This window comes from Theropithecus gelada, chromosome 6 (genome assembly GCF_003255815.1).
Source record: "Theropithecus gelada isolate Dixy chromosome 6, Tgel_1.0, whole genome shotgun sequence".
Taxonomy (NCBI): Eukaryota; Metazoa; Chordata; class Mammalia; order Primates; family Cercopithecidae; genus Theropithecus; species Theropithecus gelada.
Window position 1 is genome coordinate 129708666 of NC_037673.1, and position 22629 is coordinate 129731294.

Genomic DNA, 22629 nt, shown 5'->3' on the forward strand with positions numbered 1-22629 from the left:
TCTGACAATCAGAAAGAGACTTAACTGACTCCCATGACTAGGCACTGCCTGCCACCCTGGAGGAGAGTCATCTGTTCCTCACAGCCAGTAAGGGGGTGCAGCCCCATCACGAACCAGCTCAGCACAGACAGCCACCAGTGTGGGACTCCTAGCATCACCCCCCCGCCGGCTGCAGACTGTGGCAAGCATGGCCCAGCCAGGGCCAGGCCAGCTGCACGGGAAGACATGATTTAGGAGATCTCTCCCACAAACCTCAAAAACTGATAAATACAACTTCCTTCTCTGGGGAAAACAGCCCCAAACCCAACATCCTTTAGTAAAGTGATTGACTCTGCATCGGTAGGCTACAGAGCTGGAGTCACCCCACAGACCTCCCCCTGCCTTACACCCAAGGACGCCAGCAAAATAGAGACTAGAAAATAAAATGCTAATGCCTCAACCTCTGCCAGCCCATCAGCTCTAGTTTTTAAAATTAAATCCAGAATGTTGTTGCTGAAATGTTTGAGATATTACTTTCTGGGTTTTAGTGAGATTTCTTTAATGCCCATCGATTGCTGGATAATAACTTGTACCTATATGTCTCATTTCAATTACCTATTTAAAATTCGCTGAACCATAAATCTATTCCCAGAGCTATGGGAATTTAGTTTAGAGTTCCTGTGACTTTGAAAAACCATTGATCCCCATATGCTCCAAGTGGCTGCATGTCAAGCCTTTATAGTGGGGGTTAACTCATTTTGCGGCTTCCTTAATGGCTGTGAGTTTACGTTTTATTGCATATCTATTATTTGGGCTGGGCTGTGATGAATGGTTTGGCTGTCTCAAAACAAGTCCAAGGCGACAGCAGAATCTAATTTGTTTTAAAAATGATGATTATAAAGCTTTCCAAATAATAATCCAGGAATGAAGGGAGCTGACACCACATTGCTCTGTATGAGACATGTGGCTGGAGGTCAGGTAATGACGTCCTTCCCTTTCCAGGGTAGCTCATGTTTATAATGACCTTACTAGGGAAGCTGGAGAGGCCTCCTCTTTCATCATAGGCAACAGGGATGCTTCCATTTCCTTGAGAGCAAAGCCAAGAGCTTGCTGTTTGGCCCCAGACCCATTCATGGGAACTGTGCTCATAAAGCAGAGGCTGCTGTGGTACCAGGCACCAAGATGGTACCCAAGCAGTGCCATTATCTGCTTAATGATGGCATCCTGGGACATTAAGTAATGATGCCCGGTATGCCCTGCAAATCCCTGAAGTCCAGTTTTGGCCTCTGGCTCTAAAAATGCACTGAGCTTTTCCTTCATCACTCCTTTGGCAGAGGGGTCTGGGTTCAGAAAGTGTTTTTGGGAATGTCTTGGAACTATCCCCAGAAAACATGTTGCTGTTTTCCTGACTCGGAGAGCTGCTGTTCCTGTAAGCTGCCCTAGCTGCTCGAGCCTACTCTTGTTCATGTTCCATGGAATCATCAAGGAGTCTCAGTGTGGGGAGGCGGGTAGGGAGGATATTGCCAGAAGTAGACTCCGAGGGCAGGAGAGACGGTCTTGTCCAGTGATATGTAGGTCAATGTTTAACAACCGGCTCGCTAGAGAAGAAAAAATGTTCCCCCTTCCCTTTTTTGGTAGCATATGTGTGCTGTGAATTTCTATGATGTAAATATTCCCAATGTGGCCAATTTAACGCGACCAAGTGTTTAACTACTTGCAAAATTCCTGAAAATTTAACAATGGGCTCTCGTGAACCAGGTGTGGGGAGTTGTGGATACTTCCACACATTCCAAATGTATTTCCAGATGTATTTCTGGAAATAATCTCTTTGGCCCACAAGACAAACACCTCCACAGCAGGATAAGTCTACCAGTCACTCTCACCTTATTATGAACCAGCACAGGCAGGTATGAGTTTGACTAGTGGGCAGGGAGGAGGATGATGGGGACCCTGCACAGTCACAGTAAATCAAGCAAAGCCCTGGAACTAGGGGGTGGACTTTGGTACTAAGGATGATATGAACTAGAAAGCCCCCTGAAACCAGGTCAAGCTCATGGACACTTCCCATAGGGAAGAATCATACTTGTTTCTCTCCTCCTATGTCATCCAAGTACCTCTCTATTTGCCACAAGAGCCCTGCTTGCCAACAAATCACAAGGATCCCTCTTCAGGCCTTGTGAAGGTGTGGAATAGCAACAGCCCAAAGAGATGTCACTCTGAAGCAGGAATACTTTGCTGGAAACGGGACTCCAGGTAAAGGCTGGGGTTGAGGGAGGATACCAGGCTCTGTGGCTCAGGGCCCCTGGGGGTGGGGTGGGCTTGCACCCACCTCCTGAATGCCAGGGCTTGCGCTTAGGAACTGTGAGCTGGCAGGTCACACCCAAGGGTATATGCATTGCCCACTTTAAGCAGAGCTTGAATATCTTCTAACGTAAGAGGCTTCATCTCTTTTGGGCCAAGGATGTCCCCTCTAGTCTCCAGCGTGGGCCCAACACCGCCCTTTCCTCTCCCCTCTGCTGACCCCTGCCTGGAGCTACACAGGGCTCTTGTATCTTGCATTTCTTGTAAGTCCTGTCCCAGCACCGCCTCTGGTTAATGTAATCTCTTGGAAGATCACCTTAGTAAAAGATACAGGTCCTGAAGGCACCCATCCACTTGCATATGCACCAGGCACTCCCTGGAGGGGCACTCAGAGTACCTCCTGTTTTCAAAGAGCACCCACTTTCCCTTCTTCTCCAGGGATCGCCTGCCTCTCTTCACTTTGGACCTTCACTCTCCATTGTTCTTGGGTAGTCACTGCTCCCTGCTGCTGCAGGGCCAAGCCTCCAGGCCCTCCTGCAGGGTGTTTTCCTCCAGGCAGGGCTCCCCACATGGCCAGGCCGTAGCCTGAGGATAGCCCTAAAATCTGCTTCCTTCTCCTTCAGTCATAGAACCCCCAAGGTGGGGGTGGTGCTCACAGTGCCCTCACGGCTATGCTTCAGTTACAGTCCTGGCCCCTCAAAGAGCGAGAAAAATCTTTATTCAAAAGGAACAGGGCAAGCCCTCTCTGGCCCCATCCACTCTCCATTTAGTCTTTTCTTAAAGCTCAGGCTTGCTGCAAAACAAATTCAACAGCTTTTCTCTGTATAAGCAACCAACCTGGGAGACAACTGAGGACAGACTCCAGGCACCCAACAGCATTTTGGTGCAGGAGCGCCTGGGGAAATAAGCCCTTTTCCCACTAGAACCCAACTTACGGAAGGCCATGTAGAACTCGCGGAGAGTCAGGGAACTGTCACTGTTGTAGTCGTCAAATCGGAGGAGGTCACCCGGTGAGCAACCAAGTAAGTCTTCATCCAGGTCCTGCTTCTTCAGCACATGCTGTGGGGTGAGGAGGAGAACAAGGCCAGAGTCAGGTGAGTTTAGAGTCACGGGCATTGATGAAAATGACTCAGGCCAAGAGGGAATCCAGGGACAGTTCAGTGGGCCTTGAGGGGTACCTGAAGCTCTTTGGTTTTGTCTTGTCTGACTCCTTCATTTTATGGATGAGAAAACTGGGGCTCAGAGAGGGGACGTGGCTTCCCCAGGTTCACACAGTGCTTGGGGCAGAGTCTACACTAGAGCGCAGGTGTGTCTTTTCCCTGTCTAGGCAGACAGACCCAGACCGTCTGAGATGGGAATCCTTGAGGCCACTTGCTCTACTGCTGTGTGCTATAGATGGGGAGACAGGAGAGAAAAGGCCCCATCAGATAAACCCAGCAAACCGTGGCTGAACTCAGTGTGCGGACAGAGCTCCGCCAGCTTCCAGGTGCGTAGAGCTGGAGGTCACTGCTGCATCATGCACCCACCCACCACCCATCAGCCCTTACCCATGGCAGGCAGTGCTGCCTGGACACAGCACACTCCCAGACCCCTCCGCTCTATCCACCTAGACCTGAGCTTCGCCCCTGCCTGCCCTGTCCTGCCCGGGACACAGATGTCCACCTTTGTGACTCTGGCATGGAGGCCACAGATGATACAGTAAACTCCTTTCCAGCTGTGGTCTGAGCCATAAGACACAGAGGCCTGCCCAGTACCATCAGCCACATGTCCCAAGGTAACTAAGGGTAGAAATTCTAGGCACCCTCACTCAGCTGGAGCTACGGCCAGAGGCCAGTGTGCTCGGAACTGAAGGTCTTGCAGGGAAAATGCTCAGAAGGAAATCTCAGAAGAAAGAAAATGATTTTGTTTTATTTTGGTGCGGGGGGAGGGAGGCAGAGGCATTTTCTCTTTATTTAACATTCTCAGCTTGGTCTGCTGTATTAAAGGCAATTTAATGTGATAATGTTAAAAAAATGACCCTTCACCAAGCAAGTAAGAGTGTTCGATAAAAGGGAGATCAACCATAACGCCTGAGATCAATCTTCTGAAGATGGAAATTTCCCTTTGTCTATTTCTGCATTGGAAATTGATTAACTTTTTATAGGACTGACGAGTTTTTTCCCAGCACCTTTGATTCAGTGTCAAGGAAAGGCCCACTTTAGCCGGGCTCTGCTTGGCAGATTTATGAAATGGACTTTAACTATATTAAATTTTAAAGAGGAAATCATTGTCCAATTACCACACTTCTTAATGGCTTCAGGTGCCTCAGGCCACATATCTGCCAGGTTAGAACGAAGTGCCTGGTAAGGTTCTGTTTACCTGGAGCTGTGTGGGCCTGGATACCAAGATCTCACAGCGGCCTCTGTTAAAGACAAGCTGATGCCACCTGCCCTCGGTGCTCCCTGCTCGGTAGTTTGAGGAATTGCCAGGTGGTTCTTCCTGCAGGTAGCTGTAACTCTCAGGACCTGGGATTTTCCCAGAGCAGCCTGAGTCACCTGTAGGTTCCTGGACCTGCCCCTCGGGGTCTTAGCCAGAGCTGAGGCCTAGTGCTGATGGAGATGGTGACATGCTGGCAGGGTGGTTGCCCTGGAGCCCATGGGCAGCAAGCCTCCTGGGATGCAGGCCTTGAATGGGCTTGCGTGAGCCGCTCAGGTATGGGTGAGCAGAGCAGAGTCATCTGAGATTCCCAACGTGCTTTGGAAGCAGGCTCAGGACTGCCTGGAACAGAGGGCCTACGTGCCAAAGCTTCTGGTGGCTGCTCCTTGCTAGGGTTCTGTGGGTACTTGCTGTCCCTACAGACCTTCAAGGAACCATGCGGTGCCTCTTGGTGGGAGCCATTCTCCCCAGGGAGATTCTGAGTGCTCTGAGGAGAGCAGGCGCATGCATGTCAGCCTGCCAGGGTTTTATCTCAGTTCTATCATGTCCCAGGCAGTGAACAACTCAGGCAAGTTGTCTGATTTCTTAGAGCCTCAGTTTCCTCATCTGAAAATATCTGTGAAGTGGGATAATAGTAGTCTCCTCCTTACAGCAGAGGATGGTCAAAAGATTTAAGGAGGAAATAATAATAACGATGATGATGATGGCAACAATACTGATGGCTCTCTCTATTGAAGCACACCATGTGGCCAGGCATGGTGGCTCACACCTGTAATCCCAGCACTTTGAGAGGCCAAAGTGGGCGGATCACCTGAGGTCAGGAGTTTGAGACCAGCCTCGCAAATATGGTGAAACCACATCTCTACTAAAAATGCACAAAAATGTGTGTGGTGGTGTAAGCCTGTAATTCCAGCTACTTGGGAGGCTGAGGCACAAGAATGGTTTCTGCCCAGGAGGCAGAGGCTGCAATGAGCCAAGATTGTACTGCTGCACTCCAGCCTGGGTGACAGAGCGAGACCACGTCTAAAAAAAAAAAAAAAAAGAAAAAAGAAAGAAACATACCACATGCCAGGTACCACTCTAAGGCATTCACTGTCTTAGCTCATTTAACCCTCATGATGACCCTGTGAGGTTCACAGATGAACACAGAGGCACAGCAAAACAACATTGTCTCCCACGGTCCACTAGCTCATACATGCTGGAGGCAGCACTTCACCTTAGGCAGTTTGACTCTAAAGTCTGCATTCTTTGCCACTATCCTACATAACAATTAACCCTTCTGAGTTTATTAATCACAGGTCAAGGGCCTAGCTCAATGTCAAGCACATGGCTCAATGAATGCTAGGGCACTCCCCACCCCACTTCCTCCCAATGGCTGGGCCACAGCCTTGAGAAGGTCCCTGTGCCATGTTTAAGATTTCTTTAAATTGGCATCAAAGGTGGGGACCTGTCTTTATTACCCATCCACTGGGTGGACAGTCTGTGGTCACAAGAAAAGAGCTGCCCACGGTCCCCCACCACCCAACTTGGGGAGGCTGATCTCACTCTCCTTGCAGATCTTGCACCTGCTTGGTGTGGCTCTAGGGCTCCAGACCCATAGAAACAAACCAGTAAGCAGAAGTAGGAATGCAGGCCCCTCCAGCCCACCCCAGCTTTTCTACCATCAGGACTCTACAGGCTCCTCCTGCAACTGGCAGTGGCTGTGGCCCTAGTGAGTGAGGTCACTCTTTCCTTGCTTTCTATGCTGCAGACACTAACTACCCCTGCACCACCCTGTAGCTCAACAAAGGACATGTGTGCTGTGTTAACACTGCAGTCTCGGGGGAGGGAGGCAAACCGCAGGGTGTAATGCAAGTGTTTTCCCAAATGAGAGCAGCGCTTGGTGGGGGTCGACAGGTAGACACAGGGCTTTCTGCAAACAAGCAGGCTGAGGTTTGGGTTCTTAATCTTTGGATACCAAGGAGCAGTAATGTCCTAAGGTAGAAGACTTGGGGACTTCCAGGTTATGCTCCAATGGTGTTCAATGGAAACCAAGCACTGCTTCCTTGTAACTTTTCTGCTGAGTAACTACTCCTACTCAACGAAGAAAAGATTGATTTCCCAGTCAAAATATGAGAGACCAGGCCCTCTGAAGTGAGTTTTTCGCCAGATAGCTGAGAGGGCCTGTGAAAGCTTGTTTGTAAATAGAGGCTGAAGGTGGCTGGTAGGAAGAGGAACCTGACCTCATTTTGTTTGTGAGATGTTCTCAGAGGTATTGAACACACGCTCTTAGACACCCAGGGTGGGGGTTGGGAAATGGAAAACTGGATTCCTCCATAATGTGACTTTCACTGAACGCCATGCCCACCTGAGCCAGTTCAGAGCTGCTGAGGTGGCCATTGCCATCTGCATCTAAGTCCCTGAACAGAGATTCCACCAGGAGGCGCTTCTGGGAGGCAGGGTCTTGTCTGCTGTCTCCTTCCCGGAGTGGCTGCAGGCGGGTCTGGAGCGCCAGAAGGACATTCTTCAAGCGGGCATAGCCGGCTATGGTGCACGTGTCACCTGAAAGAGAAGGTGAGGTTATTATAATGAGACTTATCCCATGGTCTTGAGAGAATGCTCTTGCCCTGGTCCATTCATCCATATCACTCACAAATAGGCACGGGGCATTCACTATGTGCAGTGCATGGTGCAAATGTAGTGAATGGGACTTCTTTGTGTTCTGCTCACCAATTTATCCCATAAATATCGATCGAACATGGAATGCATGCTACACATGATGCAAATGCTGGAGGGAACCTGTTTGTCCATCTGACAAATATTTATTGAGCACCTACTACAAGCCAGACTAGAGTAACTGCCAGATGGAATGGGAAATTCTTCCAGCAGAATATATAGCGGCAGCCCCACAGAGGTTTTAGGAAAGCCGCCCCCAATTCCATTTTGTAATCGCTGGTTTTTGCCTTAATCCTACCTTAAAGGCTGCTTTTGAATACTTGGCCTCCTAGATTAGGGAGTTTTAGTTAACAGGACTAATAAGCCCTGCTTATGTTAATTAGGTACCCTCCCAGAGCTGGATTACTTCAAAACAAACATATACACAAGTCTATGACCAAGAAACAAAAAGCAGCTTTACAACATTAAAACCAAAGCACACAGCTCGTTTTATCCCAGGCGTGCTTGCTGAACGGCAGCAGAACTGTGCAGTGTTTGGGCAAGTAAGGCCTGGGATGCACTGCAGCATGGCGTAGTTTATCTTACTGGTGATGGGCTTCTAGGATGGACACTACGCAGCGCATGGCCCGTACACTGGGGCTGCAGGAGTGTCAGCAGAGAGGGCAGCCCCTCCAGCCCCACTTCCCATCTCCCTGGGGGATGAGTACTTTCAGTGCCTGGCTTTGCTGAATCCTGGAGAATGGGCACGGGCTCCTCACTGGCCATTCCAGGTTGAAGGCCAATGGGTTGATGCAGCCTGGGGCTCTTCTCTTTAATTCCAAGGCCAGTTTAGGGCCTGAGGTAATATCCCAGAGTTGGAGAGTCAATAGGAAGAGGTGCTAGAGAGCATGGGCTCTGAGGTCCCCTGGGTTTGAGCTCCAGCTCTGCTGCCACCATGCATGTAGCCTTGGGCAGGGTGTCTCAGTGATCTCATCCATGAAATGGAGATACCAGTGTCTCCCACACGGAGTCGTTGTGAGGATTAAATAATATGTGTACATAGAGGCCTTTGCACCGGCGTGGCACCCAGTAAGGGCTCATAACATGATAGCTACTCCCTCCCTTGTCATTATGGGAACCACATTTACTGAAGAGCAACTGTCAGGGAAGCTACTGGGGGGAAAGGGGTGATGGGGAAGTCTGTCCGTTTCTTTCTTCTACCCTTCCTCTTTTCCTCCTTCATCCCCTCCCTTCTTCCCTCCCTTGATAAGCCTGGACAGCCCAACCACTTTTTCTTGTGCTTGTTTGTATTTCTAGATTTTCTTCTAATTTGGGGTCAATTGATTTCCGCCAGAAACAGATGCCCATTACCATTTCCTCCTGCATGTTTATTTAGAAAAAAATCAATTGTTGTGTTCAATATAATCAGATCTATTTGCTCTCTGGGAGTCTTTGTGCTCTGACAAGAATGCCTCTCTCCCACCCCTTCATCTTGCTCGCATCCCTCTTTTGACTAGTAGGATATTGATTCCTGAGAGTTCTTGGGGCCTCCAGTTGGCAAACCCAATTCTCAAGTCTGTAGAGCTACATGGCATTGAAAACAGTGGCTTTGTCCCCCTACAAAACTTGCTGGGTTCTTCCTTTTTCTAGGCCTGGATAAGGATCAGTTTGGGGGAAGGGGAGGAATAGTTTTGCCCGAGTCTAGCTCCTCACTGCCTGAAAGAGGCTGAAATTTGGTCCTGGCAAACGGACCAGAAGTGGGGGTACACTCCCTGCCTCTGTCATCCGAATTCCATAGGGCTTATGGTGGGGTGGGGGAAGGAAAACTTCCTTCCTTGCCTTCTTCCAGCCCCCAGAGGCAGGTGCCCCAAAGCTGCAGCCTCTGGCTCAGTCTCCCAGGATAGCTTTCCTCCCTCACAGCTGGCCTTGGCTTCCAGGATGGGTATCTTCCTAGCAAGGTGTGTCAAAGTCATAGGTTACCAAATTCCAGTTTTATTTTTACATTCCTGCCCTCTGCTGGTTTCACTGTGGGGTCAGATAGGAGTGACACCGCTGTGTGGAGCACTGGGCATTTTGGACACCACTGGACATGGTCTTCAGCTAAAGGCTCCCTCCCCACTTCCAGTTTCAAACATTTGTCTAATTCTAAAAGAAATACATGCCCATCAAAGAACCACTTGGAAAGCACAAATAAATATAAAGAAAGAGAAGATAAATCATCCTGAAATCTACCTCCCAGAGGCAGCTGCTGCCAACACACTGCTGGCCAGAAGTGAAGCTGGGCCCTCTCCATGAGTGACACTGAGCCCATGACTGAAATGAGCTCTTTCACGTAGTCCAGCCCTTGTCTGCTGTGTGGGCTCCAAGGTCTGTTTTCTGATCTTCCTTCTATTCTTCTCAAATTCCAATCATTTTGGGAAGAAAGTGTCAACACCCAAGGTTCATCTGTTTCTTATCTTCACCCCAGTCAGCCCTGCCCACCTGCCCAGCAATTCCACACAGGTGACTGCAAGAGAGGCAGGGGGTGTGGGGGGACCAGGGGGGACAACTTCAGCATCAGTGATCACTGGGCATGTTCCTGCACAGAGGCCTGGCATTGACTGTCCCCCTGGCTGGAGTGCTATTCACCCAAATCTCCACCTGGTGTACTCATCTCGGCCGCTGCTTAAACATCACCTGACATAAGCTGGCACCCCTTACCTTCATCACTCTCCATGCCCTGACGCTGTGTGTGTGGGGCCTGGCTCCCAGGGAGGGAGGGAATCAGATCTCTCCGGACAAGGGCAGGGTCCAGTCTTAGCCTTGGTCCACAGGATACTTTCCTCCTTCAGAGGGAAGGACCCTGGGGTGCGTGGCAGAGGCTTGGGGATCACCCCACCCATCCCTGGTGCCCCTGTGGGTGATGGTCAAGATGATGTTGAGAATGATGGTGGCAGGCTGGGTGCGGTGGCTCACGCCTGTAATCCTAGCACTTTGGGAGGCTGAGGTGGGTGGATCACCTGAGGTCAGGAGTTTGAGAGAATGGTGCAAGAGCATGCCATGAGGAGCCCTGAGCCGGCGCCCAGATCCCATTGCCAGGGCCTCTCCAGCTTAGCCTGGGATGGGGAGACTCGGAATACAGTTGAACTTCAGCATTGATTAATCCAGAGGCGTGACTCTTCCAGAGAGAAGTTGGGATGTTTGCATATAACCTTGACGTCCATGCCTCGAATGAGGCTCAGCAGGGGCTGCCCAGTTGGGACCCGCAGGGGACCTCCTGCATGAGTGGGCAGGACCGCCGTGATTTGGACTGAAGAGGTTTCAGCCCACATGTTTGGAAGTCATTTCAGTGTTTCCTCTGAGTCTTGCTGGTTTCCAGGTAAAGAGAAATTTGTGCTGTCACAAATAAGGGGATTTTGTTTTTGCCTTTGCGGTAACCTTGGCTAGGTCAAGCCTTACAGTGAGGTTTGGAGAATTTCAGGGAAGCCCCCTCTATAGCTGGAAACTCCCTGTGCTCTGAACACAGCTCCCCTTTCTCATGCTGCCCCACTCCCTTCCTGTCTTAGGCCCAATCTACCTCGTCTATAGGAAGCCTGTCCACTTATACACACACACACATACACACACGGGACTGCTTTCTCCCTCAGCCTTCCTTTCTGCTTGCTATGAAATCCTTTCTGGGTGAGGCTTGCCTCAGCCTTAGTTTGGGCTCCCCCAAAGCAGTCCCTGAGATGAGGATCTAGGGGCAAGCAGCATATCTGAAGATGATCCCAAGAAGTGCTGGAAGGAACAGGAAGTAGACTGGGAAGGGAGAAAAGCCAACAAAGGGTGCAATCATGAGTGGGTTGCCGCTGTGGGCAATGGGGGCTCAATCCCATGGGGTCCTCAGAGGGACTGTGTGGAACACACCGCAGAATTGCTCCACTGAGGTGGGAGGGAGCCGGGATATTTTTCTACCGACTTCCATCCCTGTTAGCTGAGGTTGCTCTTGGAGGAATTCACCACCTCCAGCTAGCAGTTCTGGACCTCTCAAATGAGGACTGAGCACACGCCTGAGACCAGAAAATGCCCTCAGACTGAAGTTGCAGGTGCCTGGGATAGGATGCTCTTGGCAAGTGTTATGGGGAATCGTCCACCCAAGCTGCACATTACCTCTGGGGTTGACTGAGAGAAGCTGGATGGGCTGCTTTCAGCATCTGCTAGGTCCCCTCAATGGGATTACACGTTCTGAGCAGGCAGGGGTTGAAGTGGACAGTTCCCCATGCAGCAATACAGTATGAAATGCTTGTTGAATGAGAGGACCAGAGTCCTGTGGCTCCAGGGCAGACAGTCTCATGAAGCAGCCAGGGTGACGGGCTCACCCTGTAACAACCTTGTCTAAGGTCTTCAGGTGGACGCAGACTTCATCATAGGCTGCCGTGTCTACCTGATATCAACACTGCTAATGACAGTCACCACAAGGCCAGGCAGAGCACTGGCTGGGGGATCAGGAGACCACCTGACTTTAGCTGTGAGACCTTAGGAAAGGCATTCACTCCCCTGCCCTTCCTACTCCTATTCCTTATCTTAAAATGGGGATAATAATAGCCTCTTACTGCCTTCCAGGGTCATGACATGCAAGGAAATGTGAGGACATTAGCAAGTGGTTGGCCAGGCCTGGGGTCTTCTCTTGGTGACATGGGCTCAAAGCCCCAAGGGAGGGGTATGGCTCATTTGTCTTTGTCCCCTTTACTGTGGGGCCTGGGACAGGTTGGCCACTAAATCAGTGCTCATGGCTAAACAGAAGAGAGAAGATGTCCTGATCTCCCTCCCTCCTGCCCTCCCTCCCGCCCGCCAGTGCACATGCCCCATCTGGGGCTTCTCGGGGAGACAGGCTGCATGTCCCGGTCAGCCTGACACTGACAGCATCATTGACAGGCTCTGTGAAGGGCTCAGCCACCTTCCTGCTGGCCTGGGTGCCCTCCATGCCACAGGGCTGGCCGCCAGCCCCTGGCCCTGGCCTTGGGCTCCTTGCCAGCACATGCGTGGGGCTCCTCCTGCTCCCAGACCAGGCCTGCTTTGGCAGATAAAATATTGATCAGCCTGCCGAGGAGCCCAGAGTGTGATCCTATTTTCATGTCAGAACTTGGTAATGAACTACATTTATCAAGCCCGTTCTCCATGAGAAAGGTCAGTCGCAGATCCGGCTAAGTTGTTATGACACCTCATTAATCTAGTTCCCTCAATAATTGTCCCTCTTTGAAGATTCTAATGTTCTCCCATTCCCACTGCACTCCCTCCACACAGAGGAAGATGATTATAGCAGGAGAACAGGCACATCCACATTTAATTTTTGAGCAAAGGGAGATAGGTAGCAGGTAGCAGTCTCTGGAATTAAATGCCCATCAAAGAAACACTTTCTATTGCAAAACAAAGAGAAGCAAGGGAGACATTGTAAATATTCCATCAGCCACGTGTGCCCCTGCCAGACTGTGCTCAAAGGGACCATCTTCATTCTGTGGCAGGTGAAGCTCCTGTTAAAGGTGTGGGTGGGACTGGGAGACTCCGAAGCGCCAAGGGGAGGGAGGCGTTGTGTAATGTGGGCAATGTGGAAGCCGCTACACAGGCCGCCAGGAGCTCAGATTCTGAGAGGGAGACAGGCCATGTGGTCAAGGCCCAGGCCTTGAATCCCAGGGGTGAGGCACCTGCATGGTGGTGGGGTGGGAAAGGGGGCTGTCTCTTGCTGCCCTGTCCTACTCTCTCACCACAAGGTATTTCTTCACCGACTCCTTCAGCCTCCCTCACCTAACACACCAATCCTGCCTAACGGGGGCCCTCGTGTGCTGCCCTGTTCTCTCCTGCCAGCCTTCTCCAGCCTTCAATTTCTGTGACTTTTTCATCCACTGTGGATCATCAGGCTCCCTGTTAGACTGTGAGCTCCTCCAGGGCAGGGCGGCCTTGCTTACAGGTGTACCCCCAGCACCTGGCCCAGCACAGCACATAGAAGGGGCTCATTCAATGTCTATTGCCTGTATGACGGTGGAAGACGGGCGGCAACTGGGCTTGGAGAGTGGTTACAACCCTGCCCTGAGGAAGAGACAATCCCAGTCACGCTGCACCATGGTGACAGGTCTGGATCTCTGGAGGAGACTGGTGCCTGTGTCACCCATCATGTCAGTTCCTTAGGGGGCGTGCTGAGCATGTGGTACATGTGGCCATGCTCACTGAAGCCCAAACCTCCATACCTCACCCAGTGGGGACACCCCAAAACCTGCAATGCTGGCTCCGTGGAGTGAACTCCAGCATGGCCAGGCTCGGGGTGGTGGCAAGGTGGTCTCTGGACATAGGTTGCATAGAAGTATGGTGGGCACAAGGCAGCTGCCTGAGAATTGCTTCTGGAGAGGAGGAGGAGGAAAGCTGCTGCCCTCTTGTCTTGGCATTGCTGGTCAGGACAGCCCTGGGATCACCCTGTGAAGGGGCCAGCTGGGGCCCCTGTGCTTGAAACAGCCACCCAGGTAAGGAGGCCTGTGGGTGAGTTGGGCTATGGCACACCTTCAGGAAAGACCCTGTTTTTTGCCCCGGCTCTGATCAGTAAATGAGCAGAGCCGACCCTGTGGGCCATCTGTGTTCTTGGGGACAGCGTTATACACAGGCAGAATGTGGCGTCAAGGTGGGTGGGGGCCACTATAAGACCGCAGCCTCACGAGTCTCCAGGGTGCTGGAATTTCCCTTCTTGGGGTCACTGTACTCTCAGGAGTGCCCACTTTGAAGAATATACAAAATGTACTAGAGAGGGGAATGCAAGGCAGGGCTCAACCTCATGAAAGAGCTCAGCTGCCACTGCTGGAAGCAATCCCTTTGGGGAAGGGGGCATGGACCAAGCGGCAAGGGCATGGGGAAGAAAGACTTGCTTGGGTGGGGGATGGTGGGTCTGCTCTGAATGCCAACAAATGGGATGAGGATCTCTCTTCCCAAACCAGACACAGGCCATCCCTGCGGAAACCAGCCACTCTCCGGAGCCGTGCTCAGTGGGCTCCAGCCCCTCTTCAGCCTGGCAGGGTGGCTAGAGCTCAGATCCCCAAACCTCACCTGAGAATCCCCAAGAGAGTCCCAGGGGAGAGACAGGACGTGCCCCCACCCTCTTGGCTGCCCATCCCCAGACATTAGCAACACTGGTTGCCACACTTTCCCCATCAGCCTGATAAGTCATGTCACGTGCTGGCCCAGCAAAGCTTCGATCTTCACCACTAAAGCAAAAACCTGGTTTAATTGTCTGGCACCCACACTATGGCTCCGTGTGGCTGCGTTACAGGGGCCTCAGTTGTGATGTGTCATCCTGAGGTCTATTTTGAAGCTGCTAAGCTGTGCAAAGAACAAGCAACATTTTACTCCCAGATCTAATTTAGGAGCTGCCGTAACTTTGCTGGAGTTTAGCTTAAGAGAACAGATGTTTAACTTTATGTAAATTCATGAACATTAACAATCTTTCTGCTGCCATTTCTGGGAAAATTCAATTAACAATAAATGCCAAAACCAATGGGCTTATCTTTAAGATACATTTTAGCTAACATGATGTTGTTTCACTGACAGTGTTGACTGAGCCACAAAATTCTGAAAATTCCAAGAGATTGTTACACACATATGATACAGTCTCCTCACAATCTCCAAACAAACATAGACAGGTGTACTGGAAGTCGTGCCACCTGGTAACCCACTGCCGCTGTCCCTTGGGGTCTGTGACTTCTAAGTGATTGGGTCACTATCCTCTTCTCTCAGCCCCCTGTGGCGGTGTTTATGCCTGTCATTGGTCTAAAACCACTGGCTACTCTAGCCTTGAAGGCCCTCCCAGTGGTCCCAATCTGGCTCCACTGACTTCCCACTCCCTGCCAGAAAGCCCGCCCACAGAGCTTGCTCCCAGGTGCCCCACTCCTGGCAGGCCCTCTCTTCAAATCTGACTTTTCTGCCAAGGCCAGTTCCACAGAACTGTTTCCATCCCTTGCAAACCACACACTCTGGACCTTGGCTCTGTGAGCCTGGAGGGGTTTGTCCCTGTCCTGTCTCCTAGACTGAGCTTCTTGAAGCAAGGACTGCTCCCAGCATCTTTGCATCTCTTGGGTGAATAGCTTCATGCTCTTAGAGAACGCTGCTAACAGGGACCTACGGAGGGCATACCTTCACCAGGTGCTGCAGCCTGCCCATGGCTTGGAGGAACTCAGCCTGCCTCCTGTCCCTTCCATCACTTGGAGCTCTCCCTGGAACACTCGTCACTCCTTAGTCCCAATACCAGAACCAGCAATGATCCAAATGTACTCATTAGACAGATGGGAAAACTGAGGCCCAGGGTGGGGAAGGGACATGACTGGACCACGGGGCTGACTGAAGCAGATCCAAGATCAGAATCTGGATCTCCTGACCCTGGTCTTTCAACCACATAACACCAGGGCCTCAGGAAACTCAACGAAGAACCTGTTTACTCTGGCTTTCCCTAGAGGAAGCCCAGGACAGGCCTCGCTGAGGAAGCGCAACGGTATGGGAGAGCTGCTATAGAGTCTCACCTCTAGAAGGTCTGCAGGTCTGTTAGAAACAAACTTTCAGCTTCTAGAAGGGTAGCAAGTATGGGGTGAGGCCCGGAAAGCTGCATGTTAAGAGTCTCTGCTGATTCTGGCACAGATAGTCCACTGAGCACACACACTTTGGGAAACACAGTTTTAGCAAACATGCTTACCTTCCCCCTACCTGACAGGGCTCACTTGGCCACCTTGCTTGAGAGCTGACTGGCTCTCAGGAGGGGCCTGGAAGGGAAAACTACCAGGGATTAAGTCAGAAAGAGAACCTGGGTAATAGCTGGAGGGTGCCCGCCTCTCAGCCAAGACCCAGAGACAGAGCTGAGCAGTTCCTTCCAATATCCCGGCTCTTGCTTCCCTGCAAGGCATGGTTGTGCTGCTGCCTCTAACTGGGAAACAGAGGCCAGTATAAGAGCTTCAGGAGGAGGAGGGCGTGGCTACAGGACTGGGTCTGTCTCTTGCTGAGCTGAGCTGAAAGCCATCACAGGCCGCTGAGTTTGCAGCTGAAAGGGTTGGTTCTCTCCAAGGTCACCTGCTGGCATTTGGCCATGGCAAGGTCCTGGGATCCTACACAAGGATTTTGGCATGTGAGTACTCTAGCAGTCAGGGACTGGCTGAGGGAAATCAAGTGGTTACAGCTTCTTAGATGCAGCCCCTTATCCTCCCAGGATTCAAAGAGGGCCTTGCATCAAGGCTGCCAAACTATTCTCGGTCAGTTTCCATCTGGTCTTTTCCCTGGAGTGTCCATATTTGTCATTTCAACTAATTTTGAATTTTCTAGGGTACAAGGCTCACTTTGGGACCACAAACAGAATCTGCATGTCTAAGGCTTGACATGGCCTTTTACCTGGGGTTAAACACACATGAGGCCATACAGACCTTGTGCCTGGTTCCCACCCGCGCTGCACTGGAGCAGATCCAGCCGACTCCAGTGGAAATATTCCAGTGGAAATATTCACCTCCACTTGCACCTGAATCCGCAGACGATGCCTCATCTCAATTTGCACCCCAGCATCAGGTCATTTAAATTAACAAAACCACCCAGACCTTTGTTAGATAAATGGTACATTTGTTCATGAATGCCCGGTTCAATTGATGTTGCTATACAATCTGCCGTCTGACATTTACAATCCTCTCTTTTATTCCTATTAGAGAAAGCAAAATTGGTTGGATTCCTGGGAGAGGGATCCACATATACTTTTTATGGTTGACTGGCACATCTCTCAGGTGGCCCCAGAGTGAAAGAGTGCTGTTTGAAAACATGAATAAATGCTAAAGCCCTCCTGGCATTAAGAACTTTATTTTTTACTGTTAGTGGAAAACCTCCACCAGCCAGATTCCCTAACAGGTCAGCATTCCTTGTGGAAGGTGGGAAACAGCTCCTTACGAACTCTGGTCCCCCTTTGCCCTGTCAGCAGCTCAGCTCTCCTCCCACTCTCCCCGTCACCAGCCCCAAGAGCAGAAGCAGTAGTGCTGGACTAGTGGTCAGCCACCAGGCGGGGAAGTCAGAGGGGATGTGGGATCGTGGGCACCTTCCCCACCTCCTATTTAATTGTATTAATTTTGTTCCCAAGACTTCCTTGGGAGGCTGCATCCTCCCAAACATCTAACTAAGGGGAAAAGGCCGGCTGTTGAAATGGCAGTAACTTTGCTCAGTGTTGGCGAGGCAATGGCGTCAGCGATGTCCAGAAATGTAGCTGCTTGGAGCTTGAGCTACTGTGGTCTTTGAGTGGCCACTAGGCTGGGTGGTGGGCACATCCATAGAGACACGGCCGGGTCTGAGGCTGTTGCTTCCTCCTCGAGCGATCAAGATGAGGGCTACTGGCTCCAGAGTGAGGCCGATGGCTCCGGCAAAGGGGGCACTTTGCTCCCACATGGACTCATCACACATGCAAGGAGTCTCTATAAACGGCCTCAAGAAGGGCAGTGCTGTCCCCAAGAGGCGTTTTGGAATTTGGTGGGGATGTTTTTGGTTGTCACAATGATTGGAGGGCCTTGGTGGCACTTAATGGGTGGGGCCAGGGTCCTAGTCATCCTGCCCTTCGTGGTACCATTCTGCACCAAAACTTCCACTGGCCTGGTGTATTAATTGGGGTTCTCTTACAGAGCCAGAACTCAAAGGAGATATATACATACATATATATATATATATATATATATATATATGAGTTTATATATATATATGAGTTTATATATATATGAGTTTTTATATATATATGAGTTTATATATATATATATGAGTTTATTAAGTATTAACTTATACACCTGTAACAGGTTCTGTTTGCAGCTCTCACAAGGTCCCACAATAGATGGGGAGCACCATAGATGCTCCTCAGTCTGCAAACTGAGGAGTAAGGAGAGCCAGTCCGAGTCCCAGACTGAAGAACTTGGAGTCTGATGCTTGAGGAAGCAACCAGCCCGGGAGAAAGATGTAGGCTGGGAGGTTAGGCCCATCTCTCCTTTTCACATTTTTCTGCCTTCTTTATATTCACTGGAAGCTGACTAGATTGTGCCCACCAGATGAAGGGTGGATCACGCCTTCCCCAGCCCATTGACTCAAATGTTAATCTCCTTTGGCAACACCCTCACAGACACACCCAGGATTAATACTTTGTATCCCTCAATCCAATCAAGTTGACATTCAGTATTAACCATCACACCTGGCATCTCATCTGAGTTTTTAAATGTCTCAGTCATGGCAGCAAAACATCTGGTTAATATTACTTGAGCCTAAAATCTAATGTGTTACACAGCATTCCCCGCCCCCCACCCCGCCAGGGTTTGGCAAAGGCATTCCAAAGACGCACCTCTGCTGTCAGTTGTAAATTTTGTTTACTATTTTATCAAGAATCATTCACCATTTTGGAGAAACCTATCTCTAAAGTAATGACACTTGAATATTCAAGTTGTCAACATAACAGACGTGTAACAGGTTCTGTTTGCAGCTGTTGTGTTCTTAGGGTTCCACGTGTAGGTGCTGACGTCTGGCCTCCATGGGTACAGCTGATGCCCAGATATTTACATACTGAAAGGTTTATTTTATGCTCATCACTTTCCCTGCGTTTCTCCTTTTTATCACATTGTGTTAGGCTGTTCTTGCATTGCTATAAAGAAATACCTGAGTCTGGGTAATTTATAAGAAAAGAAGTTTAATTGGCTCACAGTTCTGCAGGCTGTACTGGACGTACAGCACTGGCAACAGCTTCTGGTGAGGCCTCAGGAAGCTTTTACTCATGAAAGAAGGTGAAGGGGGAGCAGGTACCTCACAGGGCAAGAGCAGGGGCAAGAGAGTGGGAAGAGAGGTGCCACACCCTTTTAAACAACCAGATCTCTCAAGAACTCACTACTGAACTCACTACTGTGAGGACAGCCCTGAGGGGATGGTGCCAAGCCATTCATGAGAAACCCACCCCTCCATGATCCAATCACCTCCCACCAGGCCCCACCTCCAACACTGGGGATTGCATTTCAACATGAGATTTCAGGGTACAAATATCCAAAGTATACTACATCACACATATATGGGATAGAACTTAGATATCTCCTTTATATCAAATATATGTCATATTTGATGACATGTATCCATTTCAAGATAATAAAGGGGGGTTTTACAAAAGATGTGCTATAAAAAGGTGGCTTTAGGTCCAACAGGGGATAAAGACAAGTGATTTACATGAGCAACCCAAATCTGTGGCCTTGTTTCTTTTCACACTCACAGGTACTGTGATTTTTAAAGAACAGCAGGAACAGTGTGGGAGTATGCCTGTGTGTGTATGTGCTGAAGTGTGAGTGTGTCCCTGTGGTTATGCTGTGGACACACGTGCACCTGTGTGCAAGCTCTGCTAGCAAGGTCAAAAACAGGGGGGCAGGGGATTCAGGGTCATGCCTGGGGGCCATGGAGGCTCCTGGCCTCTAGGAAGGCGGTCCACAGCAGCCCCGGAGGAAGGGGCATCACTTCTGCACACTGGGGTAGAGACAGCAAGCCCCACCGAGCGGGAAAGCAGCCCCATATAGGTCCTGGTAGGGCCTCCTCCAGAACTGGGCTCTCTCCTGTCTTTGTTCTCCCAGGACACCCCCAGGCAAGGCAAGTGTGCCCTGAAATAACAGGTGGGGAGACTGGGGCAGTAGCAGTTTCTGAGCAGGCATCTCACAGGCCTGGCGGCTCATGGTGTTTTGCTCTCCTCTGTGTTGATCCTCAGCTTCTGAGCCAAGCCAAAGAGTCACTGGGTTTTAAAGACAACAAGCAGAGATTCTGGTCCTCTGGCATGAGGGGTGCCTGGATTGCAAATCAATGCCATTGAACTGCGGTCTCCAGGAAGGAACTCCCCAAATGTTAACACATTCCACATTCACCTGCGGAAGCTTTGCTGGGCTCCTGGGGTCATTTACTTTAGAAGAAAAGGTGTTAGAGGGAAACTGCCTCAGAATGCTCTCAGAAAACAGGTCTGCTATAAGCCAGGGATTCGTGCTCTTACATGAGCTTGGCAGGAAATGGCATTTCAGAGAAGAATGACCCAAACAGAGGGTTTTAGACGTGAGATAGCTCACAGAAATTTCCTGAGGTTTGAAGATTTATCTTAACCTCTCAGACTTGAACGACTGACAGTAAATCCCTGGTCAAAATAAAACAAAACTCCACAACTCTGACAGCGGACACCAGCCATTTCAGGAGATCTTTGGAGTATTTCCAGGGCTTGAGCCTCTGGGAGGAGAGTGAGAAGGCTGTCTTTTCCCGTCACCTGCACTGCTGTTCTGGGGATTATCTATACGGGAAACTTATCAAAATGTGGGCAGCCTGTGGAAGGAGCTTCAGAAACCTTCATTTCTGTGAAAATCGGTGCCGGGCGGAATGTGTGCGTTTTTCAACCCGAAGCTTCTGAGCTGATGAGCAGGCTGTGGTCCCAGCTCACATCCAGAATGCAGGGCCTGCCAGTGTGAGAAGCCGGGGCTGCCGAGGGAAGGTTGGCAGTGGGGATGAACACCAAACCAGGTGTGGGTCCACTGAGTGTTCAGAAAGCCCTCTGTTTCCAGCGATGGAGTTGGATTCCAGACACATCTCAGCCATAATGCATCTGCACTGCTCACTCCCTGAACACTGGGAAAGGAGCGAAAGCAGCAGCCTGATGGGATTTGGCAGATGTGCTGGCTCTCACTAGACTCACACACTGAGCAATCACTCCAGCCTGCTCTCTACCTCCATATTTATCAGTTCCCGGAGCCTGAGAATGGCCTCCTGTCTGCCTTGTCTGTCAGGGTAACAGATTCAGATACTTTGAGAGGTTCAGGACCCACGGTTGATGGGAGTGACAGGGACCCTCTTGGATTCTCCAAAGGAAAGTGTACACGGCTCAGAGAATACCTGGGGCCGGAGAGGCGGAGCCAGTAGCCTGCAGCCTGAGGTTGTTGCCATCTGAGATCCCAGCAGGAGCCCTGTGCACCTGTGTCCCCATGGATACAGCGCAGATCCCGTGTCACAGAATTAGCATGCTTTGCTTCAGGATGTGTTTACCTGTTTTCTGATTGAGGCTTTGAAAATGTGGTTAAAATGTTCATAAAGAACTTTCCAGGCAGAAGGGCAAATACTGAGAAATCACCTGGTAAGTCAGGCTCAAGAAATGCCACTTGATGATGTCATGGCTCCTAAGAAAAACAAGAGCCATCAGCTAAATAAGCCAATCACACTGTCACCTCCATTTTTGTTTTTACCATGATTGGTGCTCTCTGTTTGGTGAGGATAACACTCTGGTAAGAGTTTCAAAAGGGTGGGGTGAGAAACTCTTTCATTTCTTTGGGAGGCTTACGGCAGCCAGTATAGGCTCAGGTGCAGAGAGGACGCCGGAGAACAGGTCCTTGCATGTGCAGGCGTCTCTCTCTCTCTCATGTGCACGCACACACACACTCACCCACGCTCTCACACACAGCTGTGGATCTTGGTGTGCATCCCAATGACACTGCTCCTGTGGCGGCAGCTCAGCCCCAGCCCCAGCCCCAGCCCCAGCCCCATCCGGCACCCTGTTTGCCTCTTGGAGACTCCTATGCAGCTGGCCCATCACAAATCCCAGGCCACAGAGCCCAGGAGCAGGGATAAAGGTTTTGGAATGATGTAGTCCAGGCTCCTCATTTATTGGTTAGGAAACTGAGGCCAAGGAACAGTGAGAGGCCTGAGGCCCCGGGCATTGGTGATGCAGCCGGGCCATTGTGCTGCATGCCTGTCATTTTGTGCCCCGCATTCTTATTTTCTTTCCTGCCCCAGCTCCGCCTCCTTTCTCTTCTGCTTCCAGCCATCCAGCTCTAACTGTGATGGGAGAGGACAGGAATCTCTATAGCACAAGGACCATGTTGAAACCCTGCCCAGGCATAGGGGCCTCTTACTGGGCAAATCTTATTGTCACTAATACACTGGCACATCCTGCCTTTTCCTGCCAACAGCTGTGGTTCAGAAATCCAGATGTCTGGGCTGGTCATCTATCTCATCCAGGGCTGAGAAATGTAGGGAACACAAAGATGGGATTTCCAGGTCTTTTAACTGACAGGAGTGACCTGTAGCCGATTCCCAGAGCAAGGTGCCTTTGGAGGAAGCAGAGTCACACCCAGTGAGGGCATTTCCACGTCAGGCAGAGGCTGACCTGCATTGAGCAGGGCCTCCTGCATCAGGCAGAGGGTAATGTCTGAGACTGAAGGGAAAGGAAATCTGGAAAGATCCATGTTGCAGGATGTTCTTCAGGGCTCTCAGACACAGAGCCACGAGTATAGCTGCTCTTGGGAAGGGCAGAGTGAG

The 22629-nt window shown here is 50.5% G+C and overlaps 1 protein-coding gene across 2 annotated transcripts in view; it reads right to left on the minus strand.

The window, feature by feature from the left end:
* FSTL4 (follistatin like 4) overlaps positions 1-22629 on the minus strand; it is a 647263-nt gene that overhangs the window by 116179 nt on the left and 508455 nt on the right. For both annotated transcript variants that reach the window (XM_025388001.1, XM_025388000.1), the window contains exons 5-6: positions 7043-7236; positions 3216-3339 (exon numbers count right to left, since the gene is read on the minus strand). In XM_025388001.1, coding sequence (XP_025243786.1) covers positions 3216-3339; positions 7043-7236 — 318 coding nt within the window. The remainder of the gene's footprint in view (positions 1-3215; positions 3340-7042; positions 7237-22629) is intronic.